Source organism: Branchiostoma belcheri, unplaced genomic scaffold (genome assembly GCF_001625305.1).
Source record: "Branchiostoma belcheri isolate BF01 breed outbred unplaced genomic scaffold, Haploidv18h27 scaffold7, whole genome shotgun sequence".
Classification (NCBI taxonomy): Eukaryota; Metazoa; Chordata; class Leptocardii; order Amphioxiformes; family Branchiostomatidae; genus Branchiostoma; species Branchiostoma belcheri.
The window spans coordinates 2,349,400-2,369,783 of NW_017804353.1; the positions used below are offsets into that span (position 1 = coordinate 2,349,400).

The window sequence follows — 20,384 nt, forward strand, 5'->3', positions numbered from 1 at the left end:
CCCTGATTTGAGCTATCTGCTGCCGTACCGCGACACAGCGAGTGTAGGTGATCAGCAAAGGTCTTACCTGTCTTTCAAAACTTTGCAGAGTAGATGCGGAGTCGTAAGTAAGATGGAAATCGCCTCAATATTTTGAAGAGAAATGACACGTCATCACACACCTACGGCTCAAAATGGCGGAAACGCATACAATCAGTCGACGGGCAAAGGTCGAAAAGGACAAATCCGTTTGCAAATATTTGTGTACAAAGTTATAAACTCAAGTGAACCCTCGTCACTCACCGATGCCATCTAGCGACCTGCAATGGTACAGTGCTCCATTTACAAGGTAAATGCAGTATTCGGCGATGAAGTTATCGAATGTGGGCAAAATGCAACCATTCCCCAGACAGAAAGGCGTCTCTTTTGCAATTTGATAAACAGGAGAATCCGGCTATCGAAAACAGACTTGGCGGAATTACAAGCGTGTTTTGTCGGACTGTATTTTTCTGACCGTATCGTTCTGATCGCTCATTTTTCTGATCTTTGCCGTGAGCTAGTTTAACTGGATCCCACCCCGCAAAAAATCCCACTCCAGTTGATAAACTAGAGCGCTCACACCCCTGCACACAGGATAACTTTGAGCCTAGTGTGCTATGAGTCTGGCACCCAGGCTATGCCGTGAGCTAGTTTATTAAACCGGACCTCATCCCGTAAACCACACCGCACGCGCTGGCGGACAACACTCCTGGCACCGTGGTCAATCCCGGAAGCTCGCGGTGGGGTTTCACGGGTTTACAGAACTGTCAACTTTAGAAGTAGCACCATGAAGGGAATATGCAGACCTCAGTCCATCTGACTGCTGAAATCACCAATATACGAGTATCACGCGTACTGTATTTGAAAAAAATAAATGGACGCTTTGGAGCTTATGCACTATAATAATGACCGCTAGTGCACTATACCATCGCCCGATCGATAACTGATCTTAATCACTGCCACCGTTTCCATGTTCTGGGTTTTAAAAAAAGCATAGAAATATAAGCCGAGCAACCCCCCCCCAGTCCTGCTAAGCATTGGTATTTTTCTGACAGTCTCTTTCTGATCGCTCATCTTTCCGACTGTTGTCGTGAGCTAAGGTGACTGAACTATACCTGTAAAACCGTACAGCGAGCGCGAAAGGTGAGCTGGGCGGGCGGACATCACATCCGGCACCGAGGAAACCCCGCCAAAACTCGCGGTGGGGTGGTGCAGGTCTACAGAAGTGCCAGCTTTAGAAGTGGCATCATGAAGGCATATATGCAGACCTCTTTGTCCATCTGACGCCCGAAATCAACGATATTCTATATAAAGTATGTAGTGGTACGCAAACTGTAGTTAAAAAATAGTTGACACGTTTGGATGCTTTAGAGCTCATGCATGTATACATCTTGCACTACGAAAAGTGCAAGATGCACTATACCATTGCGTCGCGACTTTTCTTATTCACTGCTACCGTTCCCATGTTCTGGGTTTTGAAAAAGTATAGATTAGCTAAGCAACCATTCCACGAACTTGAATTGCAGGCGTGTTTACCGGTCCCACTCCTGCCAAGCATTGGTATTTTTCTGACAGTCTCTTTCTGATCGCTCGTATTTCCGACTGCTGCCGTGAGCTAGGTGACTGAACTATACCCGTAAAACCCCACAGCGAGCGCGAAAGGTGAGCTGGGCGGGCGGACATCACATCCGGCACCGAGAAAACCCCGCCAAAACTCGCGGTGGAGTGGTGCAGGTCTACAGAAGTGCCAGCTTTAGAAGTGGCATCATGAAGGCATATATGCAGACCTCTCTGTCCATCTGGCCCCCGAAACCAACGATATTCTATATAAAGTATGTAGTGGTACGCAAACTGTAGTTAAAAAAATTAGTTGACAAGTTTGGACGGTTTGGAGCTCATCCATGTATACATCTTGCACTATGAAAATGACCGCAAGTGTCCTATACCATATATTGCGTCGCGCGATCGATAACTTTTCTTATTCACTGCTACCGTTTCCATGGCCTGGCTTTAAGAAAAGTAAAGAAATATTAGCTGTTCCACCATTCCACGGACTTGAATTGCAGGGATGTTTTACCCACCTTGTATTTGTGTGTCAGAATGTCGAAGGGCAAGGGAAAACAGCCGGCACGGCTCTCTTGCCAACTTCATAAAACAGATCATAACAGAATAGAATGTGTCTGACATTATCTCTTGTTACATCATATGCCTTCGTAATAAAATGGAATCAGAAGTTATTGGCATTTATTTTCAGTCCAAATTTCAACAGAAGTATTATTAAACGATATTCAGTGGTTTTATTGCTCAATAGCAAGGAGCTGCCACGGCACACTTCCTGCGTCACTGCTGAAGTACTTCCTGCGTCACTGTTGAAGTACTTTCGAAAGTAGGCCCTCGGTTACTTTTGCGACGCACCAGTTCTGCCTGCCTCTCTTCTTCAGCTACCAATGCCAGAAGACCTACATGTAGGTTGTCACCAATCTCAATCTCAGACGGGCTTGTAAGTTGTTTGCAGGTTGCACTGAACGCTGCATCGCCAACTTCAGTATACTCTTTACTTGACGTGTACTCTTTACTTGAAGTGAACGGTAGCAGGCAGTGCAGCGCTTATATGTACCTGCTCAAAAACACGAGAGGAGCCCGTCGGGATCCCGCCAGGAACCCGCCAGGGACGTGACAGCTGCCCGGCCGAACTGTAAGAGCCGGTCGGCACCCTACCACACGCCGCACGGGTCAAGACGGGCGACTGACCGGGCACCGGACGGGTCCCTGACAGAAACCGGCCGCAAAAGTTTATGAATATTAATGAGAGCCGCCGGCCGGAGCACAAGCAGGCCCCGACAGGGAGCCGTAAAGGAACATTTAATTGTGACCCTGACAGTACGGCGCACGCTCGGCGTCATGACGCCGGCCGGCGTCTACGCCGAGGACATGCCGAACGGGCGCCGTTTCAAATGTGACCTAAGCATTAGGAAGCCATTAATGTAGCAGAAACGCAGCAAGATACGCAGCAACATATCAATTGCCTTCCAACATCTGCTGACTATGAAACAGAAGATTGCGGTAACAAAATGAATCTCGCGGTTTTTAATGAACTGATACAGGAACGCGACACAGTGTGTGTTGTTGGTAAACAAACGCCTCAACTCTCTTTTCAGAACGTATTTAATTACATGATGCAGGATCTTTTCAGCCTGCTCCACAGCACAAAATGTCAAGAGAAGGACACCCCCGCCGGCTCAGTGAGCTATTCCAGACAGGTGCATAGTGGGTAACAAACATGGCCGCGCCCTGGCAAAATGTGAGCCGAAGTTTCACTTTCGTCAGGTTTAATGGACATTTTTGCTAACATTAGGCACTTTTGCCGGCCTTTCGATAGCCTAACGGTTGTACCATGAGCCGTAGCGGGCTGAGACGGCAGCCGTTGCACGCGGCAGCGGCGACGAGGCGAGAAGCGCCGCCCGAAGTGCGGCTCGCCCCGGCCGAAGCCTCCCCCTCCCCCGGTCGGCGCAGAGGCAACATGGACGGCGGAAAAATCCGGGGGAAGCCCGTCGGTTTCTCCGAAGACTCCGAGGATCTTGACTCCTCGCAAGATTCCCAGTTAAGTGACTTCAGCGGGGAGGAGTCGACGGGACCGTCTCCTGTGGCTTCACGCACCCGGAGCAAAGACTCGGTCGAGCGGGACTTGTTACGAAAGCGGACCGCCAAATTTAAAGCCGCCGCCAAAGCGCGGGCACAAAATAAGGAGAACGTCGAAACCGTCACGCAAACTAAATCTTCGGCGGCACGAACTTGTACAATTCGTTATGATAGGGCAAAAGTTGACGGTGCAACAACGTCGCCAAAACAAACGACAAACGTAGCTGACTTGTGCATGTATATCGCGATCACGGGGTTTGTTATAGTCGTTCTCACAGCAATAGCTTTGCCGATGTTTCGCAAGGATCAGCACCAGTTGCAGGGTTCGCCGGCCATCGACTCACCCGAGATGTACAAGGAGCACGTGAGAAAGCTGAAGATCATGTTTCCCAATCAGAATAAACGTGCATGGACGGTGAGAATATCAGTGGCTGTGCCATACTTATATCTGACAATACAGTAACTGTTAACATTTGTAAATGCTAAAGAACCTATAGTCTCTGTACAACAAATTCAATATTACTTACCTTGCCTTACTCAAGTCCAGTAATATATCATGGCGTTGTTGTAGATGAATGAAACATACAAGCCAATAGTTAACCTTAGTCATTGATAAACGCATACATTGTATGCATTTAGTATTGGTAGGCAAGTCACCCAACAACCACCTGCCTTTTGCCTACAATTCACTTGTGGTTACTCATATGCACAGAAACTGCACTACAGAAATATACATATATTCACACCCACACAAGTCATGAACAAAAGTTAACTCTCCACTCCTTGTGAATGAAGTAATTTGATACCTCCATGTCCTCCATGTTTCAGGTTGTCGGGGCAATGGGTCGCGCCCTTCTGTACCCGCCTGCCATAATTACCCAGCCTGCCGTGCTGCTGGTGGCGGCCGCGCCGGGAACTCATGACACTGCGAGGTGTGTCGCCAGGCACGTCGCTCAGGGATTTGACAAGAGACCTACAATTGTGCACGGTAAGGGCAGACTGTGTTACACAATCTCTCACAGTCAGGCTAATTGGGCCTCCTACCCGAGACTGTGAACTTTTTTTACACTGTGAGGGGCAGATTGGGCCGCCTCCTCAAGACTGTGTTACACAATCTCACACAATCAGGGGCTGATTGAGCACTAGCCTGTGTTTAAAATAATCTCTCACTGTCAGGGGCTAAAAGAGAGATTTTTACCTCCATGCTTCAACATAGTCTAAGTATAACTCATTCCCATTTCCAGAACTACCAATAGGAGCTCAGGTTTACTAATACTGAACTCAAGTTTGTAACAAAAGCATAATTTTGGAACATCCCCAAAATATCTATTAATCTAGAGTTAGATAGTGAATACTTGATTTGTATTAATAATAATAGATAACACTGCCCTGCTTTTCTGCACTTGTTCCAGAAGTACATTGTTAGCATCAATCCTTGGCTACATGTATTTCTTAATGAAGTCCTCTGGATCCATTTTAGCACACTGGTAACAATTTCCATCCCTCCACAGGTGAGAAGCTGAGAGGTCTGGATGCAGATGAAGCTAAGAAGCATCTAGACGAGGTTCTCCATGCAGGGTTCAGTCAGGGAGGCAAGGCTGCTGTGGTCTACAGTCTACAGGATATCCCTCTACAGGTGTGTGTAGTGGTCCAGTTGGAAACTGAAAATTTGGAAGTTATTTTGATTTGATTTGATTTATTGAAATTGCAACAGTGCAACACACGCGGAACAGAGACAGCTGTTGCTGGTGTTGTGTCCCGTGCATAGAAACACATACTGGACAGACAGTAGTCATTTTCACTTAAGTCTAGTGGGTAAAGTCATGTAAAGTGCCTTTCCCAAGGGCACAAGATCGGTGGCAAGTCAGGCAGGACTCGAACCCGGGACCTCTTGATTCCCTATTCAAAGGAATAAATGTTCTGAAACAATGTTGTATCCAGAACCATGCTTGATCCTAACACTGACCCATTCAGACATAGCACTAGATAGACATGGTTATGGGTACAATAACCACACCACATGTACATTTCAGGCCAACCTAATCTTCCACTCCTACTGTGACAACACCAACGCCCCCTACAAGGAAACAGCCATCATCCTGGTACTGCAGCTTGAAGAGCCCATCAGCATGGACCGGTCCAACTCAGAGATAGAGGGGGAGGTTTTGGACAGGTTACAGAGCCACTTGGGGAGGGGCGGGGTTCTAGACATAGACAAAGTCGGAGCCTTGATGAGCAGAATGGCAGGGTTTGTGCTTGTGGTGGACAAAAACGACGATTTACCAACAAGCTGCTCTTAGCAGAAATAAGACTGGCTGTGAAATTTAAGAAGGAAGTATAGCTGTGATATTTGATTGTTATCAGATAGCATTAGTCTGTGCCATGCTGCTGGTAATCGTCAGAAGTTTAATCTCAAACTTGCTGGAGAGTCAAGCATATTTCTCGCCTTAGAATCTACCACCACTTTGTACTGTGACCTGAGAACATTGACAGGTCATGAAATTTAATCTGTGCTGGTATAAGTTGCTATGAAGTAAAGACTAAATTTTTCTCTAACACTGGAATGAATTGGGACTACCCAAGGTTTAGTCTTTGCTTTATAAGGCTACTACAGAATCGTGCAATGATGGACACAGCAGTCTGCTTCTGAATAGTCCTTTAGAGCTTCTGTGCAGACTTGGGAGAGATACTTTTTTTCTGTGTGAAGCCAGCTTTGCAGTATTTTAAATAGTTATGGGTGACTTAAATAATGAAACTGTTGTCGTCAAATTGAGTAGGCTGAGGCCTCCTTAATGTGCTATTATTAGAAAAAAAACGGCTGGACTTGAAAGTTGTAGATGCAAAGCTTCGGTAAGAGAAGTTGTTATCGAAACTTATATGATCAGCCTTACTGCATTCCTGCGAAGCTGGTGTGCTCTATCTCGAAATTCAGTTATATGGCCAGTTTTACTTGGCTATTTGTACCAGAAACATTTGCTTCAAGAGCTGTATAGTTTTATACTGGACTAAAATATGTATATGGTGAATCACTTGTGTTCTGTGTGTAAATAAACAACTGCAGACGTTGGATTGTAGTTGTGGTTTACATGTATTCTTCATACTTACATACTTCCCATGTTATTGTGTATATGGTCATTTAAAAAAAAGGCTCTTAGGCATTTTCATCTTTAACTTATGGATAGCATATAAAACACCCCAAAGCACATGTAATGAGATCCGTTAATAAAAAAATCTGTAATCTGTATTTTATTGCTAATACATCAACAGCGCTCTCACCTTTGAATACAATCTAAGGTCACATGGCAGCCATTACAAGCATAACAGGTCATTATTGGTTAATTTTTGACGCGATGCTGGTTTCGTCATAGCGAAAGCAAGGTCCACTGTTCAAAATAAACATAGGAGCGGCCGCAACAACTTTGCGGAAGTAGCGATCGCCAGAAGTGTGCAGAAATATATGGAAAAGAAAGAACCATGTTCCTAATGTTTCTGTTGATCGTTGGACAACTTGGAGCTTCTGCTGAACACAGAGGCGCCGGTGAGTAGATGATACACCTGTTTTTTAAAAGAGTATTACCCTCCTGCGTAGACTTCTAGCGGGGGAACGTTTGTGTTTCTACGTGCGACTAGAGCTGCGGTTTCTATGGGGAGGGCGTATTCAGGGGGATAGGTATATGTCACCTGCGCTAGAGGTGTAACTACTGCAGCAGAGAACTTCAGCCCGTGTAAAAAAGATTGCGTAGCAGCGCCCCCATGGAATATAAACGACGCCGCCCTATATAAGCTAGTGAATAAAGCTATAAGAGTATAACGGCGAGTTCCTCTTAATCGGTAAAGTGTTTTAAATGATACGTACCTACATGTATCTGCGCAGGGTAGATAATGACTGTTGAGCCAAAATTCTATACAGGATAAGCTAGGTTTTGCATTATTCAATGGATAGGTAATAAGTTCTGAAAAGTAATGTTCTTTGAAACTGTGCTGTTAATTTTGTATTTCTGCGCTATTGAGACCCCTGACCTCTCCTCTTGAACGATTGAAAAGCGGCCACGGCCGATAGTGTATAGTCAAGGTTAAATTAAGGTCGAAAAAATGAATTAAGTCAAGGTAAGAAATATGTTTAGTACAAGGATTATGGTAACGTGATATGTCATAATTTAGAAATCCTATTTGCTGTGTGTGCATTTGATAAGGGGGTAGCTATTTCGTTACTTTGTTATTCCAAAACATAATTGTGTCATTTTATTAATAGATAGATAAAGCCTTCTAAAGGCCAATTCTAGCTTTGACCCTACATAAAAAGAATTGACCTCTTAACTGTGTATTGGTTTCAATTCCGAGAAAAGAACCGCAAATGGCCGGTCATATTGACTTTATGACGCGCGTCGACCAGGGTCCGACTCGCGCCCCATAACATGAGACAACGTCGCGCGTTGAGTCGATACAATGTTTGTGTTGTGTTAATAATAGGATCATTAGGTACATACATGTGTACACACATAATCGTGTATGTGGCCTCTAACTGTTTGCAATTAGACTCCACCAGGCTTTCTTAAGGGGACTGGGATAGTAGAATTCGGCAAAAATAGGCACTGACTAGCCAAGGGAGTGGGTTATAACTTCACGCGAACATATGAAATCTATGGCGGGTAAAATCCCCCGTTGAACATAATTATCCTCTTTATTTGGTTGGTTACCTTCAGTGCACAATCATACCCTGATGAAGAGGACAAGGTCGAAAAGTCAGCTCTTGTTAAACAAGTGGTTGTGAATTAAGAACTTTGCTATTCAAATATTCACCAACCTGAGGAAGTTATTCATCATCTGAGTCTTGCAATGTTGTTTCAGACTCCTGTCCCCTGGGGACTACACAGCTCCTAACGGACCCGATCGGAAACATATCCAGCCCCGGCCGCTACCCGGACTTCTACTCCAACAACGAGCACTGCGAGTGGAACATCCGGGCACCGGAGGGGTACACCCTCAAGGTCACGTTCAAGGGCGTCGAGCTGAGCGCGACAGGGGATCCGAGGAGGTCAAACTATGTCGTTATGTATGATAAGAGAAAAGGCGACGACAATCTATTGTACAGGTAAAGCTCGAGCCCATTGTGAACTAGTAACGACTTGCCATGTATTGTGTTGAAAGTTCAACTGAAGTAATTCTGAAACAAATTAGATTTTTGACTGATAAATATCAACGCCAATCGGTTGTGCTTATGTAGCTGGAAAGTTAGATCCGCCCTGTGACGTTACGTTACGTTATGCAGATATGTGACTAAAGTAGATAGTTAGTGGCACCCCCCGTCTCTATTGGGGGATAGTTGTAATGTCTTGATGTACATGGCTGAACAATATTAACGCTGTATGTGGATACATGACTCAGTAAGCAGAAAGTCTGTGGCGTCCTCCGTCTCTACTGAGGGATGTGGATGATTTCCTTGTATCTGAGCAATAACACTCACTGTCTGATTTGTTGTACCTGTATAGATGGACAGGAAAATCCACCATGCACCGCCCTGCGCGTCCGGACCCGATCATCACCTACAGCAACCAAGTCTTCATCATGTTCGACGTCTTCGGAGAGGAAGACAATGTCAATTTGGAGGGATTCTATCTGGACTATCGCTGTAAGCTGTATTTTAGGACTTGTATTGATAATGCAAATGCTTACCATGTATAGATAATGCTTTATCATGCATGGCATACCTATACCTGTTTTTGTTTCAGTTACTGCTATTATTCAAATGGACAAATGCAAAGTGAGCTGCACAAATGTAGATCGATACCGTATATAATTCGTCCTACTCCTCCAGAGAAAAACAATGGTATTTGTAATATTTGAAGCTACATACTAGTTTCAGACCACTAAATGTTACCTCCCCCACTCTGCAGTTCTACCAGCAGGAACCCCCCATCCCGGAGAGTGTGTGGACTACGGACCGATCCGGAACGGCCGGATATTCCCGCCACACGGGCCGTACAGGATACAAGACACGGTACGGGTATGCAGCTCAGTGTTCGTAGCCTCTCGGGTGGAAAAAAACAGTAGAAATATTTTTGATTGGTCAAATAGTATGAAAAGCATACTAGAGGACTTAGCCAACTACCAGTAGAGGGTTCAAATTAGTCTTTGCCAACTAACTCATTTGGTATTTAGTCTATTTAACCAATTTTTCAGTGATGCCTGGTAGCGCTTAAGTGTTTTGTAGTCATATCTATCCATCCATCCATCTATTTATCTAGCTATCTGTCTGTCCGTCTGCCCAGACGTGTCTGTATCTCCATTTATATATCTATAGCGAGCAAGGGAAAATCTCTTGTTTTTGCTGTGACTGTAGTTGCGGCTGGAGTGTGCGAGTGGGACGGAATCCGCCTCCCCGGTAGGCGACCTGCTGCAGTGTGAACAGAAGGGGGACAACAGTTTCCCCAGATGGGAGCTCGAGGCTGGCAAACTGCCGTCTGATATGGCCTGCAAAGGTAACGTAAGCTCGATTCAAATTCCACAATTGGTTTACGTAAACTATGGAGATTTCTACCGGATGTTTCGAGTGACATCCTCTACTCTTTTTCAGTGTCACTAAATGGACTGACAGAACTAGTCAGCACTTTTGTATAAGGAACTTGAAAACTGGTTGAACATGAGCCAGTAACTTCATCATCTTTTAAGCTAGTTTTTGCTAGTTCATTCTAGTGGTGCACCGGTGCTGAAGTTTGAATGGTCTGTGAGTCTTGCTTACCTACAATGTATATCAACGTGCTAACTGCATCAAGTGATTTCAAGATATCTATAGTAATGCAGCATCATTCTGCATTTTCAAAGTGACACTGATCATAGACTACATGGTGGAATTATGATAGTCGACGCGTTACCAGTTCTTTCTGACGAAAAGCATAATTGTTCTATGGACTATAGCAAGACTACCAGTCAGTACAGCTAGACAGCATTAAACTAGTACAGTCCACAGTCAATTCTAAGCCATACAATGTTCATATTCACATAGTCACATAGTTACACATATGCACAGTCATCTTCGACGACAAAGGACTACCAAGAAGAATGTGTAAGGCAGAGCATTTTATAAGACTATTGACTAATTACTTCATTAGTATACTACAGTCTAATAAAGTGCATGATTTGTTCCACCATAGCGAGGTGCAGAGGTATTGACGAGAGTAGCGCGTACGGAGCCCTGCGCAGTCCCGGCTGGCCAGACCCGGACCATGAGGAGCCAAACGGCAACTGTCAGTGGATCATCAACCCGAAGCCCGGCTACGGGCTGAGACTCCACTTCAACAGCACAGACTTCAGGACTGATGAAGAGTACATAGAAGTGAACGGTAGGTTTTCTGTAGTCTTCCTTAGGTTTTCTATATGGTCTTCCATACTAACAATGCGAACTGAAAACTTGTACACATTTAGCCAAATAGACTGTCAGTAGACCATCGACCCGAAGCCCGGCTACGGGTTCAGACTTTTCAATAGCACAGACTTCAGGACTGATGGAGTACATAGAAGTGAACGGTAGGTTTACCATAACTTTCACAACACCCATGCTTTGTCCCCATCAGGCGGACAGCTTTACCTCAATTATCGATATACGAATCCAGATTCGCGCAAATATTAAATCTTAGCAATGCAACTGTTCCCGAGGTCAGCCTCTGCTTCTGGACCAAAAGGTTAGGAGTTCAAATCCCGACTATTGTCGCTCACCCGACATGCACGCTACTGGAAAGGGTCGCAGCCCTTGGGAAGGGACGTTAAGCCGCGTGGTCCACTGTTCATTGTGCTTGTCGAAAAGAGTTAGGGGAATTTCCCCGATAGAATGAACCTGTAAATACTGTACATAGCGCCTGTCTTTTCTGTTGCTCTTCAGTGAGCGAAAACGGGATCGAGATCCCTTTCCGTTTTCCCAGGTCGCAATTTGGACTGCCAGCTGAACCAGAACCTGCCTTACCCTGAGGGAAAGACGCTCGAGGCGAGCCCTCAACAAGACTCCGGGCGGGTGACAGTTGCGTACTACGGCAGACTCATCAGGGGGTCCAGTGTTGAGATCTTCTTCTCGTGTAAGTGCTGTTGTTTTTACCTTCGCAGAAGTAGGCGAAAGGCGGACTGTTTTGCTGTGTTTATCCTTCTTCTAAAAAGAAAAAAAAATAATGACATGGGCCAGACATGGTACCTAACTGGTACTGTATGTAGCAGACACCCTTTGTTGTTGGATTACATTATGTAGCAAGTGGTAGAACAGAGTTGGAGGGGTTGGTCACCATATATGAATGCGTTGTTGTATCTAGAACCGTGCATTATCCAGCTAACCACGCTCACACCTGGTGCAAATTTTATACGTTCTTTGATATCCGTAGACTATCCAGAACCGAGCCTGATTCTAACCCTAAATGTGTGTGCTACCGTAGTGATTAGGATTTGGTGTCGCCAACGTGCTATATCTGCACATTTGTCACTAAGAAGAATTGTACCTTTTTTCATGCTATTTATGTAGCGGGCTACTGCAGCGATCCCAAAAATATCCACCGCGGGTCGCGGGAGGATTTCTCCTCCGCGCCAACCGCCGAGCGTGATGGGAAGGTTTTCCTGCCGGGAGACCACGTGACGTACTCGTGTGACCCTGGGTACGAGTTGGTCGGACCGGCGACTCTGACCTGCACACAGGGAACGGTCTACAAGTACCAGTGGGACAACCACAGACCCTACTGTAGAAGTAAGGACCATGCTGGTCACATATGTCGTACGATGGTCGTACGATAGTCGTGCGATAGTTGTACTATGGTCGTACAATCGTTGTGCGATTGCAAGCTGAATTTAGTTCTTGGAGTAGACGTAAATATGCCGTGCTAAATTCAGCTGTCTTGTTAGGGAGAAGGCTGTCTTAGACCCTTGTTGATGCCTGGTTCAGTCACAGACACCTTACGACGAATTTGACCACGCCTTTAGTTACAATGTAACATACATTTTGCTGCGTTGAAGTTTCAACATAACACCTTTTAATTTTCTATACATTGTACATTGATCGGAGAAGGTGGCTGTGTGTGTATGTATATATATTGCATGATCGCAAACAAAAGTCCATTTTGCTTTTGTGTTTTGAGTCATCATCATTTCTCAACTATTGACTCCACTGCATGCCTGAACCTTCAGAAGCCAGCTGGCCGCCCTGTGTTGCCCCTACTCCAGTCCCCGAAAACGGAGCTCAGCAAAGCCCGGACGGATATGACGTAGGCAGCACGGTGACGTTCACTTGTAACCCCGGATATTACGTCAGCGGCTCCCAGGCGAGAACGTGCGGCCCCGGACCGGGCGGTACCTTGGTGTGGAGCGGGATGCAACCGACATGTGTCTGTAAGTTCGTAAGTTTGCCTCCTTAGCAAACTCTCTCTCTCCCCCCCCCCTCTCTGTCTTTGTGTGTGTGCGTGTGTATGTTTGTGTTTCTTTGAGCGTGTGTGTGTATATGTGTTTGTGTGTGTGCCAGTGCTTGTATGTGTCAGTTCGTGTGTATATGTGTGTGTGTATGTATGTGTGTGTGTGTGTATGTGTGTGTTTGTGTGTGTGTGTGTGTGTGTGCATGTGTGTGCGCGCGCGCGTGTGCGTGACGGGATTATACTAGTACTGTGTGCAATGCTTTTTTTCTGAATCATGAAGAAATGCGTGGCATATGAGTGGTGGTACCGTCATCCCTCACCGTATCCAGAACCGTTCCTATTTTATGCCTGAATCGGTTAGGGTTAGGATCAGGCACGGTTCTGGATGGTCTACGCGTATCCAAGAACGTAGATTTGCCCCAGGCACGGCTCTGGATACGCATTGACTATCCAGAATAATGGCTTGGGAAGATTTGCATCAGGCAGGTTCTTGATAAAGCACGCGGTTCTGGATACACCAGCTGTATCACCTGTGTTGTTTTCTTCACAGCCACGCCTTGTAAAGTGGTGCCCGCCGCGCCGGCTCATGGACACGTGACCACGATGGAGCTACAGGACCCAAGCAGGTACGTGGCTGTGTTCGAGTGCGACCCGGGTTACGTCATGACGTCAGGATCACCTGTGCGCACCTGTCGTGATGATGGCACGTGGGACGGGGAAACACCAGTGTGTGGAGGTAAGACACGTTTCAGCACCGTATATGGTTTGAGGCGACTCTTGATCTCATGACAATATCAAAAGCCACTCTGTTGTTCTGCATTGCAACTGGTTGCCGGAGAGAGGGAGAGTGCGTGAGTGAGAGAGAGAGGGGCAAAGAGAGAGGGAGAGAGAGGGTGGGAGAGAGAGTGTGTGGGTGGGTGAGATAGAGACAGAGAGAGACAGAGAAAGTGAGAGACAATGCGTTTTCTCTAGTATTATTTGTCATAATGCATATAGTTATAGAGATATTCGATAGTGATGATTTGGAAAAAGCAATTCTTATGGTTCTGGAACGTAAATTTGTGAATCATGGCGTTCAATAAAAGTGACAATAAAACTCTTCCAAACGGTTCGATCGACAGGACCTGGCACCACGCCGCTGCCAACACCGGCGATCCCAACTACAGCGCCCGGAACGACAGTCTCACACACCACGAGCGGACCAACCACTACAGATGAAACCACAACCACGACAGAAATAACAACCACCCCGAGTGGAACTACAACCGTTGGCGAAACAACTGAGGACGCTTTTACCTTGTCGCACCCTTCCACCGTCGCTATCTCAACTACACAACTAGAAACCACGACCGTAGACAGTACTACACAACGGACAACCGACATCACTACAACTGACTCCTCCTTTACTACACATCCCACTACAGGCCATCCCTCGACTGTACCTCTTACGTCATCAGGGACAACGGAAACAACATCGTTAGCAACAAGTAAACAAACAACGACCGCCGAAATAACGACACATTTGACAACGCAACAGAGGGAATCAACAACGATAGCGAAAACTACGGAACCAGATGCTTCAACTCTGGGAAAAATAACTAAAACAATTCCAACAGAAGCATGGACGGGTACAACAACGTCAAACACACCGACTGCGACACCCACTTCTAATGCAACAAAAGGTACGCAAACTTTGAATTAGAGGGGGTTGAAACTGATTTCTTATATTCTTATTGTATTTGGCATTGTATTTTTTTTAACTTTTAGGATTACTTAATTATCATTTCAGGGCCACCCGCGAAGCTGAGACAAACGGTAAACACAGGAGCGGCGATCGGTAAGAGTGATGATGTTATTGAACCTTTTCTTGTAATCACAAAAGCTATTATCTAGATGGGTAGATCTTGCCGAATGTTCCTTCCAGATACTCCCCAAGCAGATATTTCGGTGGCAAAATCGTAACCATCCGACAAAGCAGTACTGACAGTATCACAATGGCGGCTGGACACTGCCCGGCCAATTTGATACTGCAGCTTTGTCGGTTGGTCACTATTTTGCCACCGAAGTATCAGCTTGGAGATTACCTTACAGCTGAACAAATTAATGAATGAAGAAACGGAGGAACAGGAAAATTTCGTTTCCCACAGGAGGAAGTGTCTCCGCCGTTGTGCTTGTAGCTGCTGTTGTCGGCAGTGTTTACTGCTACCGCAGACGGCTGGCCAAGGAGGGGGAGATGAGTGACTGGCACTGGCTGTAAGTCATTAAACTTACAATAGCATCTTCTCCTTTATCATTTGGTCAAATTAATTGACTGTTGCCACAGAAGGTTTTATTTGTGCATGAAGCGTTTTGTAGCAAATTATAGTAAAAAAATCTGATTAAGATAGCAGGAATTCCTGTTCTCCAATTTAAAAGAGTTACCAAAATTTCCAGGGGGACGGTATCGACTTCCGATTAAATTTGACCCATTGATGACGTCACACGTGTGATTTGTGTACGTAGATAATTCATTTGATTTGGGGAACAGTTTAAAGGATCTCATAGGTGGTGAAGTTGTTTAATTCGTTTTTAATATCCAGACATATGGACTCCAGCCAGCCGTATCGATCCACAACGCAGCCGGAGACAGGTCACGTGGAAGGTGAGAGACAAAAAAATTTGCCTTAGAAGAAGAAACTTTGAATACCGTTTAGTCTACTTGTTTGTTTGTTTGATTGTTTGTTTGTTTGAGTCTTTGTGTATACATGAAACACTGAAATCAGCGTGCTGGTCACGTTTCTCTGAGATAATGAGGGAAGAGGTCAGCTTAAGACAAAATATAACAATATGCAAGATACTGGGTACAATCTTATAGTAACTACAGCCGATCATGTAACAGTGAGCTCAAACCAAAGCCTTGCTTGCTAAAACTCAAATTCATGGTTATACAATGACTATGCTCAGGCACGGTTTAGGATAGTCCACGCGTATCCAACCGTGCATATCTACGTCATTGGATAGGCGAAGACTATCCGGAACCATGCTTGATCCTAAGCCTAGCCCAGTTAGGCATAGAACTAGATAGGTACGGTTTAAGTACAAGGCTATATGTTTATCCATGTAATGACCCCATCTTGACACAGCACAAACATTGTATCGACTGTACGTGCGCGCGACAAAAAGTGAACATGACTGGAATGGGCGGGTTACAATATATTTATACGTACACTGATTTCTTTTATTTCCTCACTTTCCCAGAGCCCTTTTCTCTGGACGGCGGGCTTCTGATGGATGACATCACATCCATGGTGATAAGTGACGCCCCTTGGGGACACAACCCTGCATTTCAGGACGATTAGTCGCCTCCAATCTGATGTTGGACACAGTTGATGTATATACATATGTACACATGTATCAATGTGGAGATTGCGATCTGGCAAAATCAATGATTCAGAAGATCAGAAGAGATCGCGATCGGAGTGTCTGTTGATAGAGATTCTAACCAGGATGCTAGGAATGTGTTATTAGGGCGGTATCTCAGTGTTACTAATTTTTGTACCCATGTATACAAATTGATACTGTGGGTGAATTATGCTATTTCTACTGTATGTATATATACCTTTTATCTTATTTGGTTTACATGGCAGCCTAAGTTACTAGATCCCGCAATGGTGTACACACGTCTTTCAGTAAGACATAAACTGTGTAAGCAAAATTAACCAAGTCAGCCATGTAAAACAGCTATTTAAAAAAAGCATCTAAGCTGTGGAATGAAACATACAATTAATGTTATGTACTTGTAATTTTCTACATATCTTTTGTTCATTTCTTAACATATTGTATATATGTTGTCAGATAAAAGCCGTGCAATACAGTATGACAAAAATTTGTTTACGCAAAGTCAGCCATGTAAAAACAGACAAGATGGGGGAATATGTGACCTATGGCATGACACGTACAATAAAATGTCCTTTGCTTGTAATTTTTAAGTACACATTGTGAATAGAAACGCGATTTCTACACTAAGTTGAGAGTGCGATTTATTTGTAAGACAAGCGCTTAGCCATTCACCATAAGCCTTAACAGGTGGTTGGAGGGGGCCCTATGGGGTCTTTGTTTTTCCACGAATCAGGTACCTGACCCAAGCAAGTAGCGTCAGCGCTGCAAAGACTGCGAGCCAACTTTGGCTAAATATCCCACTCCAAATTTACTATTTAAGATTAAGGAGAAGGATGATAACGTTAAAACAAGGGAAACGTTTGTTAACACGTCTTATACCCGCTACCAAGGAGCCATTTGGTTGGTTTCGGTGTTACCTATGGGGCCTTGTAAACCCGGAAGTGACCCCCAGAAAATGGCGGTGGCGTTGTTGACATGAGAAAATCCCTTCGCTTCGGGCATTTTTTCGGTGGAGGGGGCGGTCCAGTACCTGTGTGTAATTTCTACAGTACAATAGGATATATCGCTATAGAAACTGCGGTTTGCGTTAAGCCTTAGATAGCGTGGTTTAGTTGGCAGACTGCGTTTGTTTGCGTTAGCGTGTGGCTGTTTTTCACGCGAGCTCTCTGGACTTTTCTGGTCTGCAAGTGTGACCGACTTTCGGAGATTCTAGACCGCCGAGGAACGTTGCCAAGCTGACACGTCTGTTTTGGTGAGAGTTTACTTTCTCTCTGTTAGCCTGTATCGGTCATGTTTTGATTTGATAGATTTGGATTGTGACAAATACAAACCTACCCGGAAAGAGGCAGCTCTATTGCTGGTGTCGTGACCCACACACACAACATCACACAGCATAGCAAGACATACATTGTACAGAGACCTGCTCTAAAAATCATAAACAAAACAAATGCGATTTAAAAAGCAGCATACGTTCTGTCAAGTTCCAGAGCTCTAGAGAAAAGTCACGGTGACTTGGGATGTCAGTGTCAGTGTCAGTGTTGCGTGACCCCCCCCCCCCTTGTGTACAAAATAGAAAGGTAAACAGGATATAATTTGTAGTGCAGCTAAGTGGCCAGTGTCTAGTGGTTGACATCTAACCGTAAGCAGGTGAGAGACGGCACAGTCTTGTTGTGTAAAAGAGAATATCCTATGTTGTACTATTTTAGTTCCAATCGGACTTCACCCCTAATGTTTATACCACTTTTGTACGGGATTCCACTCTTCAAGAAGAGTTATCACATAATACGCCTTACATTTGAGTGACAGTTTTCCGCCAAGAAATCGAAATATGAAAACGACTCACTCTTTTGGAACATGAAAATTACCCCCTCCTTTGGCAGAATGCACTCAGGTATGTAAAACTAAATGTGACAAGTGTGAAATTGAAAGTAATTGCAGGACTGTTGTACTTTTGCATACCTTCACAATCGTGCACTTGGTGCGTCCACAAAGGGAGTGGCGCGTGATTAAGGTACTAATGAGATGTTTCTACCGCGTCAGAAAAATGCCTTTGACAGAGTTTTGCCTCTAGTGTCATATCCATGAATAGATGCATTCAGCCGTTATTAAGATGCAATATTTTAGGGAAAAGCTGGTAGAAATTGTACTTATAACAAATACTGCGCTTCAAAATGTTGGCAAATGTTACCTACTATTATCATTTATGACACCATATACACCGAGGAAAAGGCGGTGCATTAACGTTATTATCATATAGCCTATCCAAACTGACACAATGAATCAACACAATTCCTGTTCAAAACATTAAACCTTTAATATTTACATAACAATACATTCCAAAATATTATAATCATGGTTTGTACTTTAAAATAAATATGGAGATCATTTTACAATAAATATAGTTTACAAATTGCTGTCAGCCATTCTAAAATCATAATATTAAAAACAAAAGTCTTGTTTATTCATTTTCCACTACACCCACAGGATGTTGATAATAATACTGACTTCTCCGAGACTCCAGCTACCAATAACATATTGGCACACTTATCAACATTATATTCTAAATCAGAGAATTTGCTGTAAAATTCCAGTTCAGTACAGGGCTGTTATAAATTTGGCAGCCTGTCGATATTACAGTAACAATAACATTAGCAAAACAAATGTAATTCTATTCCTGCTAATCACTTGAAAAAAGAACACACCCACCTTTCAAAAGCTTCACTCCCCACTTGGTTGCCCTTTCAGTAGTTTTTTCAACTCGCCCCTCCTCTATCTCGCCAAGTTGTTGTTCGTTCAGACACGCGAAACGCACCCTGCTGACCTCTGTCTCCGGTGTAGCTTCCAGCGTCTGTTCCTCGACCTCCATGGGTCCAAATATCTCATCTAAATCCGCGTCTGTTATCTCTTCCATGTAGAAATTAGGCAAACTCTCCATGACACAAGAAGGCAAGATGGCGGACCAAAAAAAATAAATCGTCGGATCCCTGGTCTGATTCAGTCAGGTGATGTGGGCGATACCACTTTTTGTAGGGGTGTCAAAATAAGTATGGTTTTTGCTCTCCCGTTCAAATTCTATCTATTTACATATACATTTCATACTCACACACATTTTAGTTTATATGAAGCTTAAAAAAAAACATAATTTTTGTCCGACCAGGAAACTGCTATGAATATTAACAGAAAGAGCTGTGTACCCCTATATCATTATGGTTTCACCCATGGTTTATGGAGAATAACGCACGGCTGAGCCATGGTTTATCGGAGAATAAAGCACGGGTAACGGAGGCCTCTGATTGGTCTACGCCACCCGGCTATATGATAATAAAGGGTTAATGCACCGCCCCGAGGTGTATATGGTGTCATAAATGCATGGTCAGCTGCTATAACCACCGAATAAACCACCGAGTGAGCGAAGCGAACGAGGTGGTTTATGAGGTGGTTATAGCAGCTGACCATGCATTTATGACACCATATACACCGAGGAAAAGGCGGTGCATTAACGTTATCATCATATAGCCTATCCAAACTGACACAATGAATCAACACAATTCCTGTTCAAAACATTAAACCTTTAATATTTACATAACAATACATTCCAAAATATTATAATCATGGTTTGTACTTTAAAATAAATATGGAGATCATTTTACTAATAAATATAGTTTACAACTTTACACGCGTCCCGCGGAAAAAAATATTGATAACAAAGATGGGGGAGGGCAAAAATCAACACGTTCGTACGGTACCGACTTGTAGCACAAAACTCACCCTACAGGAGCTCTGTCGTCTGCACAGGAAGAACGGGAACCCTACACTGACTTGTTGGTGGGTAACGGGAACTATACGAAAGCACAGACAGGAAATACTCGAGATAAGGGAGCGGGATGGCGGACGGCATGAATCACAGCCGCTCACAGACGCGCTCTGCCTGGCGTCCAACTCAGCTGGCGTCTGCCAATTCCAATTGATAAC

The 20,384-nt window shown here is 44.5% G+C and overlaps 3 protein-coding genes across 3 annotated transcripts in view; all 3 read left to right on the forward strand.

Annotated features, from left to right (window-relative positions):
* Nucleotides 1-3,284: 3,284 nt before the first annotated feature.
* LOC109484663 (torsin-1A-interacting protein 1-like) lies at nt 3,285-6,286 on the forward strand. Its single transcript, XM_019788011.1, has 4 exons — nt 3,285-4,021; nt 4,486-4,645; nt 5,169-5,293; nt 5,691-6,286. Exons 1-4 carry the CDS (start codon nt 3,413-3,415, stop codon nt 5,955-5,957), a joined length of 1,161 nt encoding a protein of 386 aa, XP_019643570.1. The 5' UTR covers nt 3,285-3,412; the 3' UTR covers nt 5,958-6,286.
* A 2,013-nt stretch (nt 6,287-8,299) lies between these two features.
* Nucleotides 8,300-16,372, forward strand: LOC109484335 (CUB and sushi domain-containing protein 2-like). Its single transcript, XM_019787588.1, has 14 exons — nt 8,300-8,306; nt 8,506-8,749; nt 9,147-9,286; nt 9,552-9,655; nt 9,998-10,136; nt 10,809-10,997; nt 11,574-11,723; nt 12,158-12,376; nt 12,814-13,010; nt 13,650-13,770; nt 14,824-14,871; nt 15,182-15,287; nt 15,614-15,675; nt 16,272-16,372. Exons 1-14 carry the CDS (start codon nt 8,300-8,302, stop codon nt 16,370-16,372), a joined length of 1,827 nt encoding a protein of 608 aa, XP_019643147.1.
* Nucleotides 16,373-17,360: 988 nt separating this feature from the next.
* Nucleotides 17,361-20,384, forward strand: part of LOC109484660 (caspase-7-like) — an 11,860-nt gene continuing 8,836 nt past the window's right edge. The window contains exon 1 of the mRNA XM_019788008.1: nt 17,361-17,444. The gene's annotated coding sequence lies outside the window, so the exon portion shown is untranslated. The remainder of the gene's footprint in view (nt 17,445-20,384) is intronic.